Source organism: Hirsutella rhossiliensis, assembly GCF_020360975.1.
Source record: "Hirsutella rhossiliensis strain HR02 chromosome Unknown scaffold00026, whole genome shotgun sequence".
Lineage (NCBI taxonomy): Eukaryota > Fungi > Ascomycota > Sordariomycetes > Hypocreales > Ophiocordycipitaceae > Hirsutella > Hirsutella rhossiliensis.
The window spans coordinates 32,972-56,308 of record NW_025408692.1 but is presented as its reverse complement, the minus strand read 5'-3'; the positions used below and the strand labels follow the sequence as shown (position 1 = coordinate 56,308).

At 55.3% G+C, this 23,337-nt stretch overlaps 3 protein-coding genes across 3 annotated transcripts; 1 reads left to right on the top strand and 2 right to left on the bottom strand.

Moving 5' to 3' along the window:
• Positions 1–7,693: 7,693 nt before the first annotated feature.
• Positions 7,694–12,698, bottom strand: HRG_11896 (PIF1-like helicase domain-containing protein; the record flags this gene model as incomplete). Its single annotated transcript, XM_044870366.1, has 10 exons — positions 7,694–7,851; positions 7,918–9,010; positions 9,186–9,695; positions 9,752–10,139; positions 10,233–10,756; positions 10,802–11,049; positions 11,097–11,304; positions 11,376–11,460; positions 11,543–12,214; positions 12,406–12,698. The coding sequence occupies 10 exons, from the start codon at positions 12,696–12,698 to the stop codon at positions 7,694–7,696; spliced, it is 4,179 nt and encodes a 1,392-aa protein (XP_044714542.1).
• Positions 12,699–16,419: 3,721 nt separating this feature from the next.
• Positions 16,420–17,733, top strand: HRG_11895 (uncharacterized protein; the record flags this gene model as incomplete). Its single annotated transcript, XM_044870365.1, has 4 exons — positions 16,420–16,874; positions 16,952–17,177; positions 17,228–17,513; positions 17,639–17,733. 4 exons carry the CDS (start codon positions 16,420–16,422, stop codon positions 17,731–17,733), a joined length of 1,062 nt encoding a protein of 353 aa, XP_044714541.1.
• A 1,316-nt stretch (positions 17,734–19,049) lies between these two features.
• HRG_11894 (uncharacterized protein) lies at positions 19,050–22,174 on the bottom strand (the record flags this gene model as incomplete). Its single annotated transcript, XM_044870364.1, has 11 exons — positions 19,050–19,231; positions 19,375–19,385; positions 19,431–19,626; positions 19,699–19,864; positions 19,921–20,015; positions 20,357–20,377; positions 20,426–20,681; positions 20,743–20,832; positions 21,045–21,122; positions 21,657–21,734; positions 21,938–22,174. The coding sequence occupies 11 exons, from the start codon at positions 22,172–22,174 to the stop codon at positions 19,050–19,052; spliced, it is 1,410 nt and encodes a 469-aa protein (XP_044714540.1).
• Positions 22,175–23,337: the final 1,163 nt, after the last annotated feature.

The following is a 23,337-nucleotide window of genomic DNA, read 5'->3' as shown; positions in this document are numbered from 1 at the left end:
TCCGGAGACTCGATCGACCCAGACCAGCTCGAAGCTTTATACGTAAGGTTTATTACGTCCTGTTCTCTCCCATTTAGGCTTGTGGAATGCCCAGAATTCCGAGCATTCTTAGCCTACCTCAACGCCGATATCGATACTTGGCTTCCAGATACACGAGACCATCAAGAAATGGATTATGCGGCAGTACGAAGGTCAGAAGGAGAAGGTCAAGCAGCGCATCCAGTCAGCAAAGTCAAAAATTCATATCAGCTGCGACCTATGGACTTCCCCCAACTCTTTGGCCATCTTAGGCGTAGTTGCTCATTACGTTGCAGAAGACAGTCAGTTGGAACACCATGTCTTGGCTTTGAAAGACATCGACAGTGAGCACGACGGATATCACCTGGCAAGGGCAATTTTGGAAGTGGTTGATGACTGGGGGTTTGCTTCCAACCTTGGATATTTTGTGATGGACAATGCAGGCAATAACGATACAATGATGAGATCTCTTTCCCTTGGTAAGTACGGCGCACTGTTTTTTCTGACTGGCCCTAACATTTACAGGCCTTCTACGTCGATATGACATTCGATACGATCCCAAATCTCACCGACTCCGCTGCCAAGGTCACATTATCAACCTTGCCGCCAAAGCTTTCCTCTTCGTTACCGATAATGAGAAGCTCAAAGACGACGAACGTGATGGGCATAATGTGACACTAAAAGAGATCGAGGCGTGGCGGAAAAGGGTCCCTTGGCAAGCTCCACAACTTCGTGGTTTTCGTCCAAAGTAGTGTTCAGCGTCGCCAAAAGTTTCTGGCCATCAGCCATAATCGCAAGCTTGCGCGAGATAATGACACGAGGTGGAGTTCGTGGTACACCATGCTACGAGCGGCCTTGCATCTTAGAGGCGCAGTCGAGGGATATTTCAACAAATGGGTGGAAGGAGATTGTGCCGGAGACGAGCTCTCTCCCGAGGAGTGGGTCATCCTCGAGAAGATCAAGTCTTTCTTGGAGAAGCTTAAAATGACGACAAAGGCCCTTGAGTCATCGTTTGCAACTCTTGACAATGTTCTCTTGGCTATGGACTTCGTATTGGCGCAATTCGAAGCAGGAAAAGAGGCACATATCGACGATCCGATTATGGCACCAATGTATAACTCGGGCTGGGCGAAGATGGATAAGTACTATTGTCTTACTGACGAATCGCCTGCCTACGTCGCTGCGATTGTGCTTCACCCTTCGCATAAATGGCACTACATACACGAAAACTGGAAGAAGGAGTGGGCTGACTCGTCAAAGAAGCTGATGGAGACACTGTGGGATGATTATAAACCTGTGGAGCCGCCTTCTCTATCTGAGGTTCCGTTGACGACCACGAACGAGTTCTTGAATTGGAGAAACAAGCACCTACAACCAGCACTTATCACAGACGAGTACGAGCGATATTGTAAGTCTGAACGGGTTTATGGGTTCACAAGCGCCCTCGCATGGTGGCTGGAGGAAACACAGCAAAAGAACTACCCATACCTGAGCAAAATGGCGGTGGATATACTGTCAATTCCCGCAATGTCTGCTGAGCCCGAAAGACTCTTCTCTGGGGCAAAAATAACCATCACAGACCGTCGAAATCGACTTGGAGTGATGTAATTCAGGCATTGGAGTGCTTGAAGTCATGGTTTGGGATACAGGATTTTCAGGGTGACGATATTTCAGCAACGACGGTTGAATAATGAGGTCACGTGGGATATACGGGATATATTGTTTTACTGGCAATATATTTGGTCACTGGCAATACAATACAATATGGACCAATGCCATATTGCGCAATACAATACGCACCTCTTGACAATACAATAATATTGCGAGGGGTCCATATTGCCAATATACGTATTGTTTATATTATTAGCAACACTGGCTGATACAGCGCTTGGACATCTGTTTGTAGTCCAGACACCACTCATAACTCTGCTTGTCGTACCTGAGTGGGAGCCCCATCGCCCTGCGATACTGCTGATTGGTCGTGATATTGCCAGTGGGCTGCGCTGCGTACCACGCGCTCCTTGCGGCAACGTATCTTCCATATATGGCTTGTGGCGAGTCGTACCTCGGCGGTAAATCGAGAGGGGGCTCCCGCAAACGGCATGGCTCTCCTTCAACAGAGCTTGGCATAGTTCCAACCGGACCATCTGGGACGACAGGAGAGTGGAGAGTTATAAGGGACTCTTGCATAGTAGGTAAGACTAAGGGCGGCACAGATGGGGTTGGTTCAGCAGCGGGAGAGCGCCGAACAGCTTCCGCAGGAGGATCCAGTGTAGCCCCGAGCAATGATGCCCCTCGGACCGCCGGAACACTTGGGGGAGGATCAGTAAAAGCTGGAACGGCAACTGATGCTGCGTCCGGCTGTGGGACTGGCTTTGCCGGTGCTGCCTTTGTAAGCAACTCCTGGAACCTCAGAGGGCATGCTCTTGAGGACCTTATGTGACCAACTTGGTGACATCTGCTGCACGTACGGGGAGCTTTCTTGCCAGACTGGACAATTTCAAATCCACAGGGTTCTCGTCTGGTGCTCGTTCTAGACTGGCTGGTTGTCTGAGAACCTTGCTTTGGGACTCGACGTGGTTCAAGTATAGGTTGTGGCCGATCCACACTCCGTCTTAGGTTCCAGTGGGGATGAAAATGCTCGAGCAGAAGGCACTGCTTTGCATCCTTGAGTTTCTTCAAGGTATGAGAGCATGGTAGTCCGTATGAAGAAGTGAAAGATTGACTGCAAGGAGATTTCAGAGGCGCCGAAAGTAACTGCCGTTGCTCTTGCACTCTGCGCAGGGCCTGGTGTGACACCCAACCATGCACGGCCTCGAACATTCCTCCAGAGACATCTAGAGGCATCCGTATCTGCTGAGATGCTCGCATATGATTCAGCTCCTTTAGTTGGTTGGTGATCGCATGCCGCATGGCCTGCCAAGAGTCAAAGAGGTCGAATGTGGATGTCTTGATGTATGATTTGATCAATGAGTGAATTCCTTCGGCCCTAGGGAGCAAACGTTAGCCTTGAATCATGGTGCAAGCCCTGGCGAACTACCTCGAGGTGGCCACATTGCCAAAATGCAAGTGCCTGTCTACCCATGCTTTTATGATTCTCTCCTTGTGTGGCTCTAGCCAGTATAGCTTAATATACCCAACCGCCCGGGGGTGGCTTTTGGCGTACTTAACCTCAAATTTGGCCAACCGCTCTTCATATACCGCTTCGGTTGGCGAATCCACAATCGAGTGCCAAAATCGGTAGAATTCGTTCCATGCATCTTCTGCTTGACCGCTCGGTTGGCTACTCTTTTGTACAAAGTCAGGTTGACAGTACTGCAGAACTGCCTTGTTGACATGCCAGAGGCAAAGCAGTGCTTTGGAGGTAGGAAACCAGGTTGCAGCCGCATTTATCGCAGCGAGGCATCGGTCAGTCAAGACCACAGAAGGAAGCTCGTGCTGGTAGAGTGATTTGAGGTGATGAAGTGTCCACGAATAGTCCGCTTCTGATTCACCGGAGAGAAATGCGAATGCAATGCAGAACGAACGCTGACAAGAATCAACTCCGACCATGTCGAGGAGCGGCATGGCGTGCTTGTTCGTCTTGTAGGTGCAGTCTAGCAACAAGACGTCTGGGTTGCATTGGAGGTAGGCAACAGAGTCTGGATGGGCGAAAAAGATGGCTGTAAGCCGATGGTCTGAATCCAGTCGAACCTGACACCAGAAACCCTCTTCATGTAACTGGTCAACGAGCGCTTGTATACTGCTTTGGCCTTCACGCAGATCTCTCCTGGTTGCCGCAATTCGGTTATAGACGTCCTGCTGAGTCGCGAGGGTATCAGAATTATTATGGAGGTAAGTTCTGATATCTCGAGGAGCAGTGCCAGCAGTTGTCAGATTTGATATAATTGCAGCGTCTCTCTCGTTAAGCTGGCGATGCGCTGGGTGGACAGATGCATCTGAACTCGGTGGATGATTGTGCTGGGCGCAGTCCTTATCTGGTCGATGGCTAAGGACCCAAGTACTTCCATCTAATGACTGTTTGGCCAGTACTGAGAACTTGCATCCGGCTCTCCGGCTACAAGTGCGGCGTTTTCGTTCGATAAATGTACTGGGCGGCAGCTTATTTCGATCGCATGCGAACACGATTTTGACCCGACCGTTAGGGGTCTTCGTAGATTTTCCCGTCGTGAATGCGTATCCTCGTGGTTTCGCCCAAGAATTGATGGCGCTGAGTAGAGATTCGCGTGATTCGTACGTGCCCTCCGGAGGGAGGGCATCATCGCCAAATGTCGTCGGTCCCGTTGAATTCATTCTCTTGGACTCAACGTGTTGTGTCGCGGTTTAGGGTACAGTTGCAGAGCGCGTGAACAGAGGTCGATACGTGTGTTCATGGGCCAATGACAGTCTGCGGTTCTTAGTGGCGCGCCCGGGCGCGCAATTTTATTTGGGCGCCCGGGCGCCCATGTATGCCTTGAGGAACGAGGAACGAGTGACGAAAGGTTCTTGCCTTGAGGAACGAAAGGATTTCTATGCCGCGCTTTTTTGCCCCCCGAATCCGCGCCTCTGATTCGCTAGCTTTCTCGGCTTCCCGTTGGCTAGAAAAATTGCCTCTTTCGTCTTGAACGATTGCTTTTCGGTTGGCCTACAAGTTTGCCCCTGTTTTTCCCCCCTCTTTTGTGTCCTTTTTCATCCCGCTTTCCTGTTGGCCATATATGAAAGTCGTCGCCTCTCCCCCCCCCTTTTTTTTCTCGTCTTAGTCACTCTTTTTTATTTACGTCAGCTGTTCCCACTGTTCCCGCTCCCGCTCAAATTGCGCTTTCCGATTACCCGTTGATCTTGGTGTGGGGCCACAGCAGCCCAACTAAGTGTCTTCGCCACTTAGTTGGCCCAAAAAATCCGGCACAGCCCAAAAAATCCGGCACAGCAGGGTCCTCAATTTGGGGTGCAAAATCAAGGAAATTCTACGCTTCGCTTCATGGTGCCGTCAATGCGACTTCAAATAGCTAAAATATACATGTGATCAATAGCTGCGGATCACCTAAAGACGCAAGTAACAACGAAAAGTGAAAAATCACGTCTTTGGGCCTATTTAGGAGCTGCCGCCTTCCAGTCGAAGAGATAGGAAGACCGCGTTTGTGAGTCCAAATAGACGTATTATGTAGTAATTTCGCCTGTTGTGCGTCTCTGAGAGCTATTTTATCCATACCTGTGTTCCTGGAGCGTCTGCTGTATCTTGTTGGACGATCGGGTGCGCGGTCGAGGGCATGGTGTATCGACTACCGCTTCAACCGCTGCTAACGGCGGCGATGAGGGTATATTCTCTTGCGTGTCGAGTAAATTGTCCTCGTCTTCATCGTCGGCGCCATCCTCACTATGTTTGTCAAGATCGAGGCCTGTGAAATAGACGGTATCGTCACTGCCGGGCAACGACGACATATCTGTAAGTGGGCGAGGTCGCTGCGCGCGCCCTGACATCTCTGGCGGAGTTATTTCTCTTCGTGGTATCATAGAAAAGGATTCCTTGGATGGCTCTTTGAGCTCCCGCATGAGGTATCGCAACTTTGCTCCAGAGTGTAGAACTCAACGTCTCGTCCCGTAAACTCTAGCCAGGGCTTAAAGTTCAATGTCTTGACTCTGCCATTGACTAACTGCTTCTTCCCGACTTTATAGTCTTCTCGGATCTTCTGCATCTCTCCACGAACTCGTTTAAGATGCATCCTTATCTCCTGGCGCGTTTGAAGCCGGGTTTGCTTTGCCTGGAGCTCCTCATACTCCCGGGTGATGTCGGCCATGCTGGAGCTCGTGATAAACTCTCCGCGCGGCCTGACAATCTTGCCTCTCTTCATTCGATTCGCATACGCCTGGGTTCGGCTATTCTTATCGCTGACTATGCCCTGGGAATGTGACGCCATCGCGATAGACTCGGTGTTCACTTTCGCAAGAACCCGCAAGTTTTCTCGTGATGGCGAGCTCATGAGGGCCCATACCGTTGCCGGATATCATTGAGGGCATCCGCGGCGACTTGGAAACGCGTCTCCGAGGGTAGGAGCGAGGCGTATGCAGGATTGATCGGCTGCTGTTGTCGTAGCTGCTCGTGGAGGATCTTGGTGATCACCGGCGCTGGGTCGACAGGAAAGAGGCCTGTTTTTCAAATGCCGCCATAATGTTATGCCGCGTGAAGCCAGCCTCATATACGTCCTGAAAAGCTGTGAGGAAGTTGACCCGCGAAAATGATATGTTGCCTTCTGCGAGCGACTTCCGAAGCGCTTTCTGATGTGCTGACTTTAGTGGCTGGAATACCCCAACATCAAGCGGCTGCATGAGGTGGGTGGAATGTGGAGGAAAATAGCAATGATGATATCAAACTTGATACAATACTCAGCAAAGTCAAGGGTGGTATGCCCTGTAAAGCCATCCACAACAAGCAATCGGTAGATCTTCTCGTCGTCAGGCCGTTGGTTTGGCGGCGCCTCCACGCGACTCATCCCCATGTTGGGGCGCCGAAGATGCTCGTCACAGCCGAACCACTCTTCCAGCGAATTTCCTGACTGTTTTGCTTGCGCTGACGATGCCCAAGACCAGCAGTTGAAATGCCTTGCCCACTCAAGGTGTATCTCTGCGTTGGAAAAGCCAGTTGGCGACTGGGCAAACCGTACGCCTGTCATGATGTCGATGCCGGCCCAGTTGGTGGTAGGGTAATGTTGGAAAACAAGCCAGGGTGGAAGAGAGTCCCCCACTGCGTTAACTGAGGCAATTACCGTGCAGGATTCTCGGTTTGCTGGGTCTAAAACTCGGGGCCGGGTGCTCTTGACTCTAGTGGTGCGCGTGATGAGAACTTGGATGCGTTCTCGCAGGCACCCAATGCGTATTCCGGCCTCGTCTTCATTCCAGATCTCTGAACTGCCAATACGGTAGCTGGTGATGATTTCTCGAAGCTTTGAGTAGAAAAATTCGACTTCTTCTACCCCGTGGGCTTCAAAGGACTTCCGGGCTCGTTCAACTGCTTTGAGATACGTCTTCGCGATCGCAGGATGACTTCCACGCCAATTGTCAAGCCAACTTGACGAGACCGGGCGGGCATTGGGATCTCGACGCATTCTTATTGCATTTGCAACAGCTTCAAGTTGCTCTCTCGTGGCGGGCATGCCGGTGCGTTCCATCCACTGTACATACGCAACCAGGGCGTCGTCTTCGTCCTCCGTCAGCGCCAATGGACGCCCTGGAGCACGGGAAAGGGGTTTCTTATGAAATTAATGGCTCTCTGTACGGATGAGCTCTTCACATTGTAACGGATGGCCGCATCTCGCACGGAAAGAGGCGTTCTTTTGGTGTTGTTGAGCGACGAACATCGGCTCTGGGGTCGCGACGAGACGCCAGAACGGCTTTGCTGCCTCCAGGGTAGCCATGTTATCTGTCATAATGTATTCCGGCAAAAAGATACGTAAATAAAGTCAAGTTGCGCGAGAAAACGCGGTTGAGATGCATAGGGTTGACGTTTTGGAGGTGGGCTGCTGTGCCGGATTTTTTGGGCTGTGCCGGATTTTTTGGGCCAACTAAGTGGCGAAGACACTTAGTTGGGCTGCTGTGGCCCCACACCAAGATCAACGGGTAGCCAGACAATTGCACCGTTTCCCGCGTCTAACGTCCGATGTCATTTCATTCATATTTGTGCCTGTCGAAGGGTTCACTATTCCTACGCGTATTCGAAGTCGTCGCCGAGCCAGCGCAGCGCCTCCCGGACGGTTCTGTCACTCAGTTCCTCGAGCCTCGCTTGTGCGGCCGTCATCTCCCGGGGGACCCGGTTTCCCACGAAGTCTCTCTCTCGCACCTCCGATATGAGCATGATGCCGTCTAGCGTCGGACACCGCGATAGCTGCACGTATAGGCTGTAAGGGTCGCACTGCGAGGGGACGGCACGTCCACCGACGTTTGTCGTCCTCGTCCCTCGCAGCTCGAGCGCGACACGCTCGAGCGTCCCGCCCTGCACCTTATAATCGGTGCACGCGAAGGCCGCGGCGCACGGCAGGCCCTTGCGGGTGACCTCCTTCTGCTGCCACGGTCGCTTCCGGTGACACTGGATCCTGACGCTCATAGGCGTCAGCAGGATCGTGCCGGGCGGCATCCCGACGAAGTGGAAGTCCTTAGTCGTCTCCGACCCTAGTATGATCGCCGCCGGCGGCCCGAAGTGGATCGCCATATCGGCCGAGATGCGATGCGCCGGGTGCACCTTGTCGACGATGACCTCGGCCGCCGTGTAGCTGGCGCCGTTCACCAGCTTCAGCCCCTGGTGGGTGTTGTGGTTCACGACGACCGGCATCCCGGCCACAAACATAAAGACGCCCGGCACTGGGGTCGCGCTGTCGTCGCCCTGGTTTAGCATCATGATGGCCTCTTCCTCGGTCGGCAGCCCCTCCTTCCACTTATGCTCGGAGATGAAGATGCGTATCGTCAAACGTCGTTGCATCTGGAATGCTAAGCTCGCCTCCATGTTGAGATTCCACCGGTTCCTATTTAGCGGCGTGACCACGGTGATGCCTGTCTCCCACGGGATTCGCCTGCCTTCCCGGTAGCATCTTGAGTTAAGGAGGTCTAGGTCGGTGTGATCCTGCACGCCCAGTCGGATCCGCTTTAGCAGCCTCTGCAGCTCCGGGTCGCCGGCGGCGCGCATCTGCTCGTCCAGCATGACGACAGTGGTGAACCGCTTCCACAGCGCGTGCGCCTTGTCGTGCTGGTGGCGCTGCTCGGCCCTGAACGAGTAGTCCTCGTCCCACGAGACGGCCGAGCTCGGCAGTAGGATCGACCTTTCCTGGACCGGGCGGAACTGGTGGAAGTCCCCGCAGAAGAGGACGATGGGGATCCCGCCGAAGTCCCGCTGCGACCCCCGCAGCTGGCAGAGCCGCTCGTTGACGGCGTGCAGCGTGCGCGCGCCGAGCATGCTTACCTCGTCGATGACGAGCACCTCCTTGTCCTGCCAGTCCATGCGGGACTCGCCGTCGACGAACCGCTCCGCCTGCCTCGGCAGCCGTACGCCGTCGACCTCCTCGCCGTGTTCGCGCCCGGCCCTTGGTCCTGGTGAAGCCGCAGGCGGAGTGGATGGTGATACCGTTGACCCGGGCCGCCGCGGTCCCCGACGTCGCCGTGATCAGCAGCCGGCTCGAGATGCCCTTAGCGGCAAAGAGGCCGACGAGTGCTTCGATGACGCGCGACTTGCCGGTACCGCCCTCGCCGCCGACGAACTGACAGAGCTGGCTGACGTCGCCCCCTCCGTCTCCTCGCCGCATCAAGTCAAGGTGGCGGCATATTATGGACAAGGCGATGGCCTGTTTCCTGTTTAGCGTCAAGCGTCTCGTCAAGCCTTTTCCGGCCTCGAGGAACGAGGTCGACGGGCCGAGGCGGACTTCCATGCCGGCCTCGGCGTTACCCGCCGTCTCCTCGGCTTCCGCCGCCGTTATCTGCACGCCTTCCTCGCCGAAGCCGGTCAGCACACTCCGCTCCGCCGCGCCACGATCGGTGCCGTGGGCCGTGGCCATGCTTTGTATACCCTGTATCATCTTCACCCTCTCCCTCGAGGCGCTCGTCTGCTGCGACTTGATGGCCTTGACCTGGTCCTGCGGCGGCACCGCGGCCCCGGAAAAGACCCGCCCCGGCAAGTCGATGCGCCTCCCGCCCCGTTCCCTGACGATGGAGGCCTCGAGCTCGGCGGTCGAGGCCAGCGCTGACTGCTGGAAGCGGCACAGCTGCTGTATCATACCGAGAGCTCGCGCGATCCCGCCGTGATCTGGTTCGCCCCGGCCGCGCTTCGGACGACGTCGATTAGTCGCGTTGCCTTTCCGACGTTGTCGGCCTGGTACGCCGAGGCCGCGTCGTCGTCCCCCGGGTGTCGCCCCCCCTCCTCCCCCTCCCCCGCCTCGCCGAGAGCGCCGGCGCAATCCCCGGCGCCGCCCGAGGCCGCCCACTGCTTGGCGTCTCGCCTCGCGTCCTCGGCGGACCGCCGGAGCAGTTGAACGTTGTCGACGAGGCACGAGATTCTCGGCGGAAGCAGCTCTCGCGCCCGCCTCCATATCTCATTGATGTCCCCTTCTTCTTCGCCGAGAAAGGCTTCCCACGGCACAAATAGCGCAAGATGCTGGACGGCAGCCCTGCGACGGCACAATAAGTGTAAGTCAGCCAGCCCCCCGCGGCGTCGCAACCCCCCCTCTCTTCACTCGGCCACTTTGCCCGCCCGCACTTACCTGCGATGAGCCGATTCCTCGTCGTCCTGCTCGAAATCCTTGCTTAGGTAGCCGTCGAGGCAGACGACGGCGTACTTTCCCGGCCGCCTTAGCACCTGGACCCAGTCTTTACCGGCCACCCAGCCGCCCTCGAACGGCACCTCTCCCCAGCCGCCGGAGCAGCCGGCCTTGCCGACGCGTTGGAGCCTGACGAGCGAAACATAGTCGTATAGGCACAAGCCTCGTAGGACATGTCCGCGATGATGATAGGCCTCGGCGAAACTGATCCTCTCGCCTGCTTGTTCGACGACGACCGACTCGTCCGCGACGGACACGTCTTCGACCGCCGCGGTGCCGCTCTGCTGCCGAAGGTGTCGCCAGAGCCTCGAGACGTGCCAGTATAGCACCGACACGTTCAGGTACGCCCAGGCGCTGCTTCCCGAGAACTCGCTCGGGTGTCCCAGCAGATGGGCGACGACCTCGACTTGCGACAGCGCCCGCTCCGTGAACACCCGATTCGCCACTCTCATGAGAAACTGCCGCGTCTTGTTTTTCCTTCCATCGCCGTCGCCGACGACGCCGCTACTTACGTCATCCCCGGCACCCGGCTGACTACCGGCCGACACGACGGGCAGCAGTTCGGCGGCGGCGGCGACGCGCTTCCACGTCGGGTCCTCCACCTTAGTCGCGTAATTGGTCACGTAGTAGACGAGCGCCATGGTCTTCCGCTGCGTCGCTATAAAGGAAATGTCGTGGTTGTGACGGAGCCCGACGGCGATGGCCTTGTTCCACCGGTTCACCATGGGATGTGTTCTGCGGATCCGCAGCACGCCGTCCGCTGACAGGGTCGTCTCCTCGACCCGCTCCACGGTGCCTTAAAGCGACAGAGGTCGGCGCCCTTCCGCCCCTTGCTGCCGAGGGAGTACTTGACGCATGTCGGGCTGTGGGTATGGATCTGGGTCGCGCCGGCGCAGAAGTTGGCTTCCTCCTCGAACGAGGCCGAGAACTGATCGGCCCTGTTCAGCAGGGACGAGATATCGGACGTCACCGAACGCTCTGCCTCGACGGCGCAGAACCCTTCCTGGTCCAGGTCCTAGTTTCCCCGCGTCAGCCCGCGTCCTCTTCTCCCACGACTATTTCGTACGACGCCCCGCCGTTCCTTACCTCGCTGAAGACACTATCGACGTAGCGGACGATTCGCTCGCGGTATGCCGCTTGTTCCCCGCCGTCTGAGTCGGCAAGCATCGAGCTGAGGTGGGCGTTTCCCTCGAGCCAGAGCAGCCCGTGCACGTGGAGGAGCCTCGCTCGTTCGTTTCACGGCGCCATAATACTGGCTGACGCGGCCGAAGACCGACTCCCCCCCGGCATTGACGTAATGCTCGAAGAACAGCGTCATCTCGCGGTGGAAGAAGACGGCCGAGCTCATCGGGTCGGACACGGACAGCCGCACACGTTTGAACGCCTTATCGAGGCTTCGTAGGAACTCCTCGGCCGCTTCGGGGTCGCGCGCGCGGTACGCTGCTAGTCGGAGCTTTACCGGATTCGTGATGTCGTTTGGGTTGATCGTGAACCAGATGGCGGGCACGCCGTAACGGACGATGAGCGCCAGGATCCTATGCCGCATCCCGAGACGGACCTCCCTCGACATGGGCTGACGATACCCATACAGCGAAAGGCTCCTGAGCAGCTCCTTCACCGCATCATCGGTCGTCTTGCCTGTGCTCTCTAGCTCGGCCCTGGCCGCCGCCAATCCGTCCGCGGTTAGCGACCGTACGATGCGCTCCACCTTGCGGAAGTTCTTCCTCGTCACGCTTAGCATGCTGACGCGGCGGTTCCTCGACCGCACGCCTATATTAAAGACGAGGAAGGCGAAGATGTGGTGCGTCGCGAACCGGCCACCGTGGCGTCGTAACACCGTGTCGGCCCAGGTCCGAAGGCTCATGTTCCGAGACGACACGAGCTCTCGCGTCGCGGCCTCCCGCTCGCGTATGTCGGCGGTGCCTCTGCCTAGTTGTACGGCTGCTTCTTCGACCGGTCGCGGCCCTCCGACGCCAAATGGCAACAGATTGGAAAGGTCTTCGCGAAAAAGGAGGCTTCGAACGAGTCGGCGAAGTCATCGCCGCGGCGAACGCCTATATACGGTTCGGAACCATCGGCGTGCCCTGGCTGCCCCCTTGCCGAGGTTTCCACCCACGTCCTCGGACCCGCGCCGCCGTCGTCGCCCGCCCCTTCGCGGACGGCATCACATGCGAAGCGCAATTTATCCACGTCGGCGACGTCGGGCGGCCCGTCTAACGCAAACATTCCCGACGAGGTTACCTCGTTGATCGTCTCCGCATCGTGATTAGCCTCGTCGCCGCTCTGACCACGCGCCTCGTCTACCTCGATTGACTCTGGCTCGTCGTCCTCGAGAATCGTCGCGCTTCCTCCCCCTTGGTTGAGCAGAGACAGGACTTCTTCGATCTCTACCGCGCCCTCGTCGTCCATGGCCCGCTCCGTGGGCGGCACGATATGCGCCGTCCGCGTCTTCTCCCATGCCGACGGCTCGTTCCGCTCCAGGCGCCCGTACACCGACGGCGGCACCCGTGGGCCGACTCTCCCCAGCTCTCCATCTCAGCCGCGTCGATCTCGATCTCGGCATAGTGTGGGTTGTTTCTCTTCAGCCAAACAAGAGCCCTCTCGACAACGCGCCGCCTCACAGACAAGAGACTCGATAGGTCGCTCGGTGTCGGCTTTACCGCCCCCTGCCACGAGATGTGGATCTCGTCCATCACCTGCAGGAGAGGGTGCGGCAGCACTTTCGTCACCAATTCTTGTACATTGTTCGGAAACACCGTGATGTGGCCCTTGACGTGCTTGGGTACCTCAGCGTCTGCTTCTGGCCGCCCGGGACGCTATACCTCGTGACGAACCCGTAACACGAGTTTAGCGCAATCAGCTTCTCCTCCACTGGCGTGAGCCCTTGAGCTCATCAGGAGCATATGCTCACAACCGAGGCGACAATGAAGTTGGGCCGCCGGCGACAGCACCCCACGCGCCAGCCCTCGATGACACTCCGCGCAGACCACGATAGACTCGCCCTCACGGAAGCAACTCCGACACGCGAACGGCGAGCCCTCACCCTTAGGGACGGGGCTCGACAGCCACCGATCCCACGGCATCTCCTTAAGCTCCGTCCTCGAACGCTTGCGGTAGCACAGCATACATGCCCGTATCGGCAAGGTGGCCGCATCGTGGAACGCCCGATAAAAACTTCGCACCGTCGATACCTTCCTCTCATGCGGCACTGGTGTGCACCAAGTCTGCTCCTTGGACAGCCTCTCCTTGGCGGCAAATTCGTCTTCCAGGTAACGTAGGACGCTGGCTAGATCTTCCGCCTGTAGCTCACTTCTCCTCTGCCTCCGACGGCCGCCTCGAATACGTTTCTTGGCAGCTCGTCTCGGTCGGGCTCGCCGATCCTCTTTCTCTGCTCCACGGACTCCGAAGATCTCGCTACCGCCTCGACTCGCCTCGGCCGATCCTCCTCCCACCGCTGCCCCGCGTGGTGGTCGTGGTAGCAACCGTCCGGGTGATTGTGTATCTCCGGCTCCATCTCCCGGCTCTTTAGGCTCGACTGGCTGAACGAGGGGCTCCCTGACGGCCGTGGACGAAATCCCGACCGCCCCTGCCGGCCGATCCTGCCCTGCCAGGCGTGACGGCCGTGGTAATAACCGCCCGGATGACTGCAGATCTCCTGCTCTGTCTCCTATCGCTTTCGCTTGAATTGGCCGGGCGACGGTGGGTTGCGGCGAGTGCTGGCTTACATTCTCTAGCCGAAATCTTGTTAAACATCGCGCTTGCCCTCCCTTTGAAGAAGCACCATGGACGCGCGTCCTATTATCCCGCGGCCGACTGCCTCGCCGGCTTCCTAGAGGCGTCGCTCTTTCGACTGCTTCTACCCGCTCTCTTCGTGAACCCTCCTCGGACGCCGGCGCCTGCTTCGCCTGGATAGGCCGGAACCTAGGTGCCGGGTCCGCTTGACTTTCGTCGCCCAACACCCGCTTCGGTCCTTCGTCCGTACGCCTCTCACGCACATTTATCGGTGTCGAGCGTCGCGCTCGCCCTCCCTTCAAGGCGGCGCCATTCACGTGCATCGCCTTTTCCCGCAGCCCACCACCTGGCCGACTTCCCCTAGGCAACGCTCTTTTCAATGCATCCCCTTGTTCTCTTCGTGAGATCTCCTCGGCCGCCAGCGCCTGCTTCGCCTCGATAGGCCGGACACTGTCGACCGTTGCCGGCCGACCTTTCCTTCCCGGGCTGCTAGAGTATCCTCGCCCTTCTGCCTCGTCCGCGCCCTATCGTTCCGCTTTCCAGACGTGCCGATCTGCACGCCCTCCGCGATCCCGGCGTGTGATAATCCGGCCTCCTCAGGGGGGGCAGGCGCAGCTCCCGGCGCACTCTCCATCTCTTTGGGTCGGATGGGCCTTGGCGAATGCTGGCTCCCGCCTTCCAATCGAAATCTCATAAGAGCAGGCGCAGGTCCGGCCGTATTCTCCATCTCTTTGGGTCGGATGGGCCTTGGCGAATGCTGGCTCCCGCCTTCCAATCGAAATCTCATAAGAGCAGGCGCAGGTCCGGCCGTATTCTCCATCTCTTTGGATCGGATGGGCCTTGGCGAATGCTGGCTCCCGCCTTCCAGCCGAAATCTCATCACCGTTATCGGTCTTCCAACCCGGCGTTTTCCCCCCACACCACCTGTCCGCTCGACGAGACCTTTCGGCCTCGTCAGTTCGCTACCGCTGGGTCGCCTAACCGTCTCAGAGCCACTTACGGCCACGCCGGACCATCTCCCACTGTCTAGGCCGTCTTCTCGCCCGACTAAGGCTTCCGGAGGACATGGTGCTTCCAGACCTACCGTGGTCGCTGCCCTCCTCTCATCATCCCCAGCCCTCCCCTCCTTGGGCAAGAGGTGCCGGTAGGTGATCGGGTCGTTACCCTCGCGCTGCAACACACCGCCGACGGACGGCACAAGACTCCCTCCACACGGCTTCGCACCCAACCCTTGCATGGCAACGTCCGTCTCCATGCTCACTAGCTTATCATCACCCACGTTTATCGGTGCTGAAAGTCGTGATGGGGCCGCCTTCGAAATGCCATCGTTCAATACTGATTTTCCCTTTGGCCGCCGACCGCCTCGCCGGCTTCTCTTGGGCAACGCTCTTTAAGCGCTTCCGCTTGTTCTCCTCGCGAGACCTCCTCGACCAGCCCCTGCTTGGCCATGATGGGCCGAAACCTGGATGCCACGTTTGCCTGTCTCTTATATCCCGACACCCGCTTTAGCGAATCATCCATTGCGCTCAATCTCGCCGCAGCGACATTTCTCGTCGCAGCAACGGCCGCTGCTCCCATCACCATTTCACCTTCTCCCTCTACCGACCGAACCTCGCAGCGAGAACTCTCTCCCATGTCGATGCTATCTTAACGCCGCGGCTCTGCACACGGATGATGGACCATAAAAGTTTGCCCCCGGATCTTTCTTCAATATTATCTCGCCTCCTAACAATAATGGTCCGCCGTGTTGGCGTTTTCCTACCAATCCTTCCTATAACTAAACCCTGTGATCTTTTTAGCACTGAGCCGACGCGGCAATGCTTATCCGCGAGAACCCCCTTTCTCCCCTTCACCACCCTACCACCGTCCGTCCATCCTTTCCGGACGGCCTCGACCAGCCCATGCATAGGAATACACACCGCAACTCCATCTAAGGCCGCCTTCTACTACTCTGCTCTCCTCCGCATCTTCCGAATCTGTCGTTGCAGGTATGCGTTTCAAGGAACATCAAATTAGACTTTCTTTTCTTCGCTACCTATGCTGCAACGGAAAAAGGAATAGCCCTGCCATCTGATTCAGCTCACCCGGCACGATAGCTCCCAAGACAGTCTTCCCTAAATTTCCGTTCCATTCTAACAGGCAACCTTCTCCACACCGCCTCTTCGTGTGGCTTACTCGTTGGCTTACTCGTCGGGTCAAGAGCTATTATGCACCACGCATCCTTATCAAAATTCAAACTTGCCATGGCAAAGCTTCTCGCTCTCCCCACTGGTTCTATAATACCTTGGATTTATAAAAAAGGCCGCTTTATTCTCCACCTCTTACTTCCTTCTTAACGACTTATACCGATCATTTTCTAGGCGCACAAACCACTTATTAGCCAACATAGATATGCACGATGTCTTCCTCGTCACCGCTACCTCCACCACACCTTCGAAAGCCGCTCGATAGCCAGAAAGGCGCGGGTGGTGATATGTCTATGATGTTCTTCGTCCAGCCCGACTGCCCTCGAGATTTCCCCATCAGGACGAGCATCGCGTTAGAGGTCTCAACGCCGAGACCATTGCCCGCATCTTTTGCCACCTCCTTCATGGTTGCTCACCGCGGAATATGCGCCGCTCCGATTGGATACCGACGACTCGCCGACATCCATCTTCTTCAGTCTCAATCTCTATTTACAACCAGCCTGTTATCGCCTCCGAATGGTCTGAGGAATGGTTTTTATGAACGGCCGCGTCCACCCTACGCCCTTGCCTGGGAGGTTAAGCAGCGCGACGGCCTAGAGTCTGAAACTGGCGACACCCTTATCTACACCATGCCCGCCCTCGTCGTCCGCGACCAGGGTTACCAGCCGTAAGGCGTGCCATTTTACCCTAGCGCGTACCGCTCTCGGCTCTCGGGCGAGAGGTCCGGCTGATTTGTCCTCTTAGCATCCTCCCTAGACTCTTCGCCTCTATGGATAACTTCCCTTGCATCCCGCCTATCGTTTCCTTCACCGGCTTCATCCTTGGCCCGGGTCACTCCCTGCTACGACAAGACCTTCTGCCAGACCTAGACGCCGCCCAGCTAAATTGCTGCGGCTTCGTCCAGCTCTCTACGTATCTAGCTCCTGGCATTCCCGACAAGATCCCTTTCAGAGGCTTCCACCAATTCGAGGTCTTCGTTATCTTCCCCATTCACGCTAACCCTGGGCTATACTATGTAAGAAGATGGCCGAGAGGAAGGACTCTTACTTTCAGCCCAGCATCCCCTTTACCTGCACAGGCAAAGTTGCTGGCCTGCTCAGTCACCGCGTCATGATTCATCCCCCAGGCTCCGACCGAGACTATGTCTTTATCGTCGTCCCGGATTCTTGGACTTTTCTCGATAAGGCCACCAGCACTGCGGCTGCCTCGTCCTCGGCTATCTCGACACCACTAAAGGAAAAACCGTCCTCCGCTTCGGCCGCTTTCCGGGATATACTCGCTGCCTCTTACTCCGTGGCAACACCTGGTACCCTCCCGCCAAGTCCTCCACCTTCGGCTTTAATAACTTCTGCTTCAACTTCTACTTTGGCCGACCTAGCTACACCCTCGCAGAAGCGTCCCTGTCCTGACCCTGCCGGCACGCCGACGAAGAGACCGCGCCTGACGACCCCGAAACCTTCGTCTTCTACCGATACTGGGGGCTCTGCTACCCGATCCTGCTCCCTCTTAGCGGCTTCCCATATTAGCGATCCGGAAACAGCCGGTCAGACTCCTGCCTCGGAGAATGCCTCGGCATCTTCCTTAATTCAATTGTCGCCTGCACATCAGACTCGCCGACTAGGCCGCTTCGAAACCGTCACCTAAGTAGAAAAACAGCAGAAACGGAATAGCTATATATCTTATCTAGTTATGTGAAATAAAAGTCTGCTAATATATTCTTTATGCAGAGAACAACCCAATTTTACCCCTTTGTCTTACTATGTGCTCTTACTTCTCAGCACATATAAAAACCGAACTGCTATATTCCACCACCCCCTCTACGACCTCGCTTCTAGTCATCGTTTCCTTCCACACTTTCCGTGTCTGTTGAGCCTCTCGGGGCACGCACGCCTTCTTGTGAACCTTCCAGTCCGCCTTTTGATGCTCCGTGCCGCAGTATGCCACTGCGTGACATCTACTGCACCGCTTCACTCCCACGGTCGTCCCGCATATTTTGCACAGCCTGACCTCCATGCACCTATTGCGTCCTAGAAACTTATCTCGCCTTTCCTCCTCCTGCCGCATTTCCCCCATTACTAGTTGCATTTCCTGTCTCATTTCTACCTCGCACTGCCCTCTTCCACATAACGATGTGACCCAAACCACAATGCGAGCCTCGTCTGCGTGCAGCATCGATATCGGACTCTGTAAGATGTCTGTCGCAAACCGCCCGCAGCATTCGCAGAAAGCACCCGACGCACTGCGACATGCTGATTCGTGCTCCTTCATAAGAGGCATCATGGACTGTGTAAATCGCTCGTTGTATTCAGCATCTCCGCCGGCCCCGTTTGCCTCCGTCACAAGGCTCCGAGGAATGCTATGGTTGTGGATGAGTTGCCTGGCGCCAAATTGGCATATGAACTCGACTCGGACCGTAGACATCGCCATAATTTGTGTTCTAGATGTTTAGATACTCTGTAGGTGTGGATAGGTTAACTGAGGCTCAGTTGGGTCTTTGATCGATGATCGTGTTGTTCTTGTTATTCTTCGCTATCTAGACCATGCTGTGAGGTTTGATAGGTTGTGCGCGTGTCGGGTAAACGTTGTTCCCTGCTGACGCACGTGATACCCTCCTGCGATGTGCGCTCTATCGTACAAATGATCAGACACTGGCATCTCTTTAAGAATCGAACAAAACGCACTAAACGTAACACCCAAACAACATGTAAAACGGGTATCTCAACACAAAGGAACAATCGATAGCAAGCTTAAATCAAAATCGTCAATCATGCGGTCATATCTTCCTTCCTTTGAACCCAGCCTTCGAGCCGGATCGTGATCTCGTTGTCGTTAACGAATCGGGTTAAGGCCCCGTTTGAGATAGCTTCGTCATTGCATCGGCCGGGTTATCCGCTCCGTTGATCCAGCGGATGTTGGTGATTTCGCGTTGTTCGTAGGCCTGTCTCAACGCCATGATATCGATCATCAGACGTTTCTCCGTGGTGGTGCCAAGCTTCACTAGGCACTCGTACAGGCTGTACGAATCTGTACACACAACGAGCGGGATTTGCGGTAATCCAAGGCGGCTTGTAATCTGGTTGATCGTCCTGCAACCACATATGCCAAATCGAAGCCTGAAGCTAATCCATATATCTCAGAAGCCAAGACGCTGCGGGTGACTCTCTTGCACTTCGTCGAGCTCCAATGGATCAGGTTTCCGTGGATCGTGAATGACTCATCTGACTTAGTCTCGGTTGCAATGATTATAACGAATCCGATCTGAGAGCTTAAGTCCTTGTTGTTGGCGAATGATCCGTCTGTGAAGACGAAGACCTTTGCTGCTTCTAGACCTATTGGGACGAATCGAAGGCCTCTTTGTGGATTGTCGATCTGCCATTGGATCCGTTTATTCAACGCCTGAAAATCCTCCGCGGTTGGATCTTGTGATTGTGCCGCGATTGAATAATCGAAGCTAGCCTCTGGTTGACAAATTGAGGCTATATAGGCGCCACGGGCACGTTGTTCCACGTATCGTTGGGCCCGATCTTCCGTGGATAGATCGATAATTTTGAGGTTGTTGACCTGACCTTTCTGCATGACTAGAAGATAGCCCTTCTCTAGAGCAATGAGGCTGCCGTTGAAATCACAGGTATCGCCTTCTCGTAGGGTCTTCTTTGGCTTGGCTTGAAGCATAGCTCGCGGTCTTCACGTTGCAGGAATGTTGTTGTGCCTACCAATAACGTATCATCAGTCTGAAGCGCGGCAACGCCGAAGGCATTAACCTGAAGTGCGGTATCCGCGTTGGTCTCTGCGGTCGTGACGTTGATCTCTGCGGTCGTTATCATTAAACATGGATCAAACGTTGACGGCTCCATCTGTAGCTTGATGCGGTGATGCTCATGATACGTATTGAACCAATGAGCGCCTGCTTCAGCGATTCCGTACAATGGCTTGACCACACGAAGGATGGTTCCCCCTGGGTATCTCTCTTTTAATTCGTGTGGCAAAGAGATGAGGATAGTGCGATTCAAAGTGGTCGATGCCTGCGTATAGGCCATCGTAATGTCTCGGATAGCAAGAGACATCTTCAAAGAGCAAAGGAAAGGGAAAGAGCGAGTACTACCCGCTGGGCAGGACGGGAGATTGTTGGAGCCTGCGTGAGGATCTCACGCTTCTCGTCGTCACCATATCCTTGTACCACAAGACGAGACTTCTCGTACGGTGTAGCAGTGTTCTTGCCTTTGACCTCCCGGACCATTCGTGACTTGAATAGCCTGTGTTTTCCATGCTTATTCATATCGTATCGTTCGGGCACGATGACGCCTGCGCCTAGCAGGTTCGTGATTTCGAGGTCATCAGAGGCTTCAAACGGTCGTCCGGCGGTAGTGATTTTCTTCTCTGCACGTAACTTTACGGCAAGGTCGAGGGCGGCGCACTCCTTATGCGATAGAAACATATTAGCGGGTGAAAATTGAGATCGAGGTAACGAAAAGGGCTAAGACTAAGGAAATAACTAGAAGGAACGAAGGTATCGTATTGCTGCTGATCTCGAGGACTTTTCTTGGTCTGCCACGTCTGCGTGGTCTCTCCGGCTCAGGATATTCGAATGGCTTAGGCACTTCGGTCTCAACGTTGATGCTATCAGCCTGATTGTCAGCAGTCTGATTGTCAGCGTGTGGCTGCTGTAGAACATTGTGACTTCGTTGCTGCTGCGAATCCGGGTGGCGAAAGTAGGGCTGGACAGCCGTGCTGCGAAATTTAGCTGGCCCGTTGTCAGCTCAACTGTGACCTCTGTGTCTGTCACAGCTAGGACCTTGTATGGGCCTTTCCATCCTCCTTTCTCACGAAATACTCGAACTTCACTACCAAGCGGCAATGATAGTGGCATCTTCTCAATCGTGTTGGGCCCATTACGGGCATTGAGGGCGTCATTGACCTTCCTTTTAGCTACAAGCTTGCGTAGCTCTGCCATAGCTTTCGTCACGGCTTTCGCACGTGTGATCGCGGAAGCAGAAGGCGGCGAATCCATCGTTATCCGAGGGTAGGTACCAAAGACTAGTAGTGTGGGCACTAGACCGTCAGGTCCGGCGGTATCATTGACGGATTTGAAGGCCATTTGAAGCAACGACTCAGCTGATGCTGTTTTTAGCTCGGCTTTCAAGATCTCGTATGCCCTTCGAATCGGGGCGTGATATCTCTCCACCTTGCCAATTGACCAGTGGGCTTCGACGGGCACTTGGTGACAGGTTATTCCTAGCAGCTTCGCTTCTGCTTGGAACTCAGAGGAGGCAAAATTCGTACCAGCGTCGTGCGTGATAACATCTGGAGGGCCTAGGTATGTGTCAATCCAACACAATTTGAGTGCTTCCCACGTCTCTTTAGCCGATATATTCTGAAGAAATCGTCCGGCTTGGAAAGAGGTTGCTAGGTCAACGGCATGAAGGACTGGCCGGCTGTCAAGATGCATTACATCGACGATCAATTCGTAGTTGAAATCGCAGTTATCCTTTAACGTGAATTTGAACCTGCGCGGTGCGTCTGCCTTGATCTGGCAAAATGACAGAATTTTCGGATCATCGCGATTGCTTCGAATTCAACATCATGCCCAGCGCTTGTCAGTAGCTTATGTAGCTTGTGTACTGACGGGTGGCCAAAGCGAGTGTGTAGGCGCCGAAGCTCGGCTTCGGATAGGAAGGCAATAGCGGCTTCATCCTTCCGTAGGAAGAACCACGGATGACCCCATTTGCGTACGATCGGAATCCTCTTATCGCCGCAGATCAATTCGTTCGTGACGTTGTTGAGATAGGCACCGAGACGGTCCATATCCTTGAGGCATAGCAAGAAGGGCGTTGACATATTGATAACGTGGAAAACGACTTCTCCAATCGGGGTAATGACTGTTGTGATCCCGATCGTGTTCGTCGGCTCGTTTCCACCGAATCTGACCGTTGCGATCGTCGCATTCTTCCGTAGCTGGACCGTCGGCATCTCTCGTTGGAGCGCGCGGAATTGGTCGATCCCAGCTGTAGATATCTTCGCTGCACCCGTGTCAGGCAGGATCCTTGAAAGAGGTCCGGTTGTAGCGATCGAGCAAGAAATGCTGTGATTCCTCGCATATCGATTCTCCTCGACGGTGTGAATGCGGTGGCGAAAAGCTCTATTAGATAGGAAGGCAGCTGCAAAGAAGCTATCGCTTTGATCGTCAGAGTCATCGTCAGCAGAATCAGAGGTCTGATCTTCATCTGGGTCCCCTTCGTAATCGGCAAGGAACGTAGTAAATGGACGGAAGATGACTTCTGGCCGTGAAATCCTCGTTCTCGAAGATATCTTTCCTGGCCCTCTTTCTCTCGTCATCCGGATGCTTCGTTGAAAAACAGCCTTCTTTGCCGCAGACGTAGCAGCGCTTCGTCCACTTCTTCCTTTTGTCAGCGGGGTGCTGATAGCGGCGGTCAGTAAAGAATTGGTCTTGATCTTGAAGATATTGACTGGGCTGTCCGGGCTGTCTTTGGCTGACGGTTGTGAGTGACGATCTTAGCTGTGAAGATAGTCCCTCGAAGGTCTTAGCCGGCACGAAGAGGGCGAATTCTAATTCAGGCACGCCACGGCATGCTCGAATTGTCGTTGAAATTAGCTGGTCTTCGCCGCCATAGCTATTCCCAAGAGCTCTCTGGCATAGCTGCAATTTGTCAAGAAGAGCCTGGAGGATTTCACAGAGAGGCTTCTCGAGATTCCTTCCGAAGCTGTGTGAAATTGATCGAGGTCCAGTCAGTGTGATACTGTTGCCTATTGACTTCCGTATCAAAGTGCTGCTTCATCTTCTGATACATCTCCGCGAACGTTGAATCGCGGCTGACTTGATGCACGAAGAAGTTCTTTGCTCTCTTCGTGAGGATATTTGAGAACAAAGCGTGGAATTGTGACGGTTTGATGCTAGCTGTGAGGCAGGCATCGAGAAAGTAACGGATCTTATCATCTAGGATATCGTAGGCGTCACCTGAATAGTTGAGCTTTGATCCCATAGCTTAGAAAACTGGTTGGCGATGGCAGGATCGAGGTCTTCATTGGGGACCTGGACTGGGGCACGGTCCGGTAAGCTTCGCGGTCGATAGCTGGTCTGATCATAAGTTCCTGCTGCTGTTGATTCGATCGTG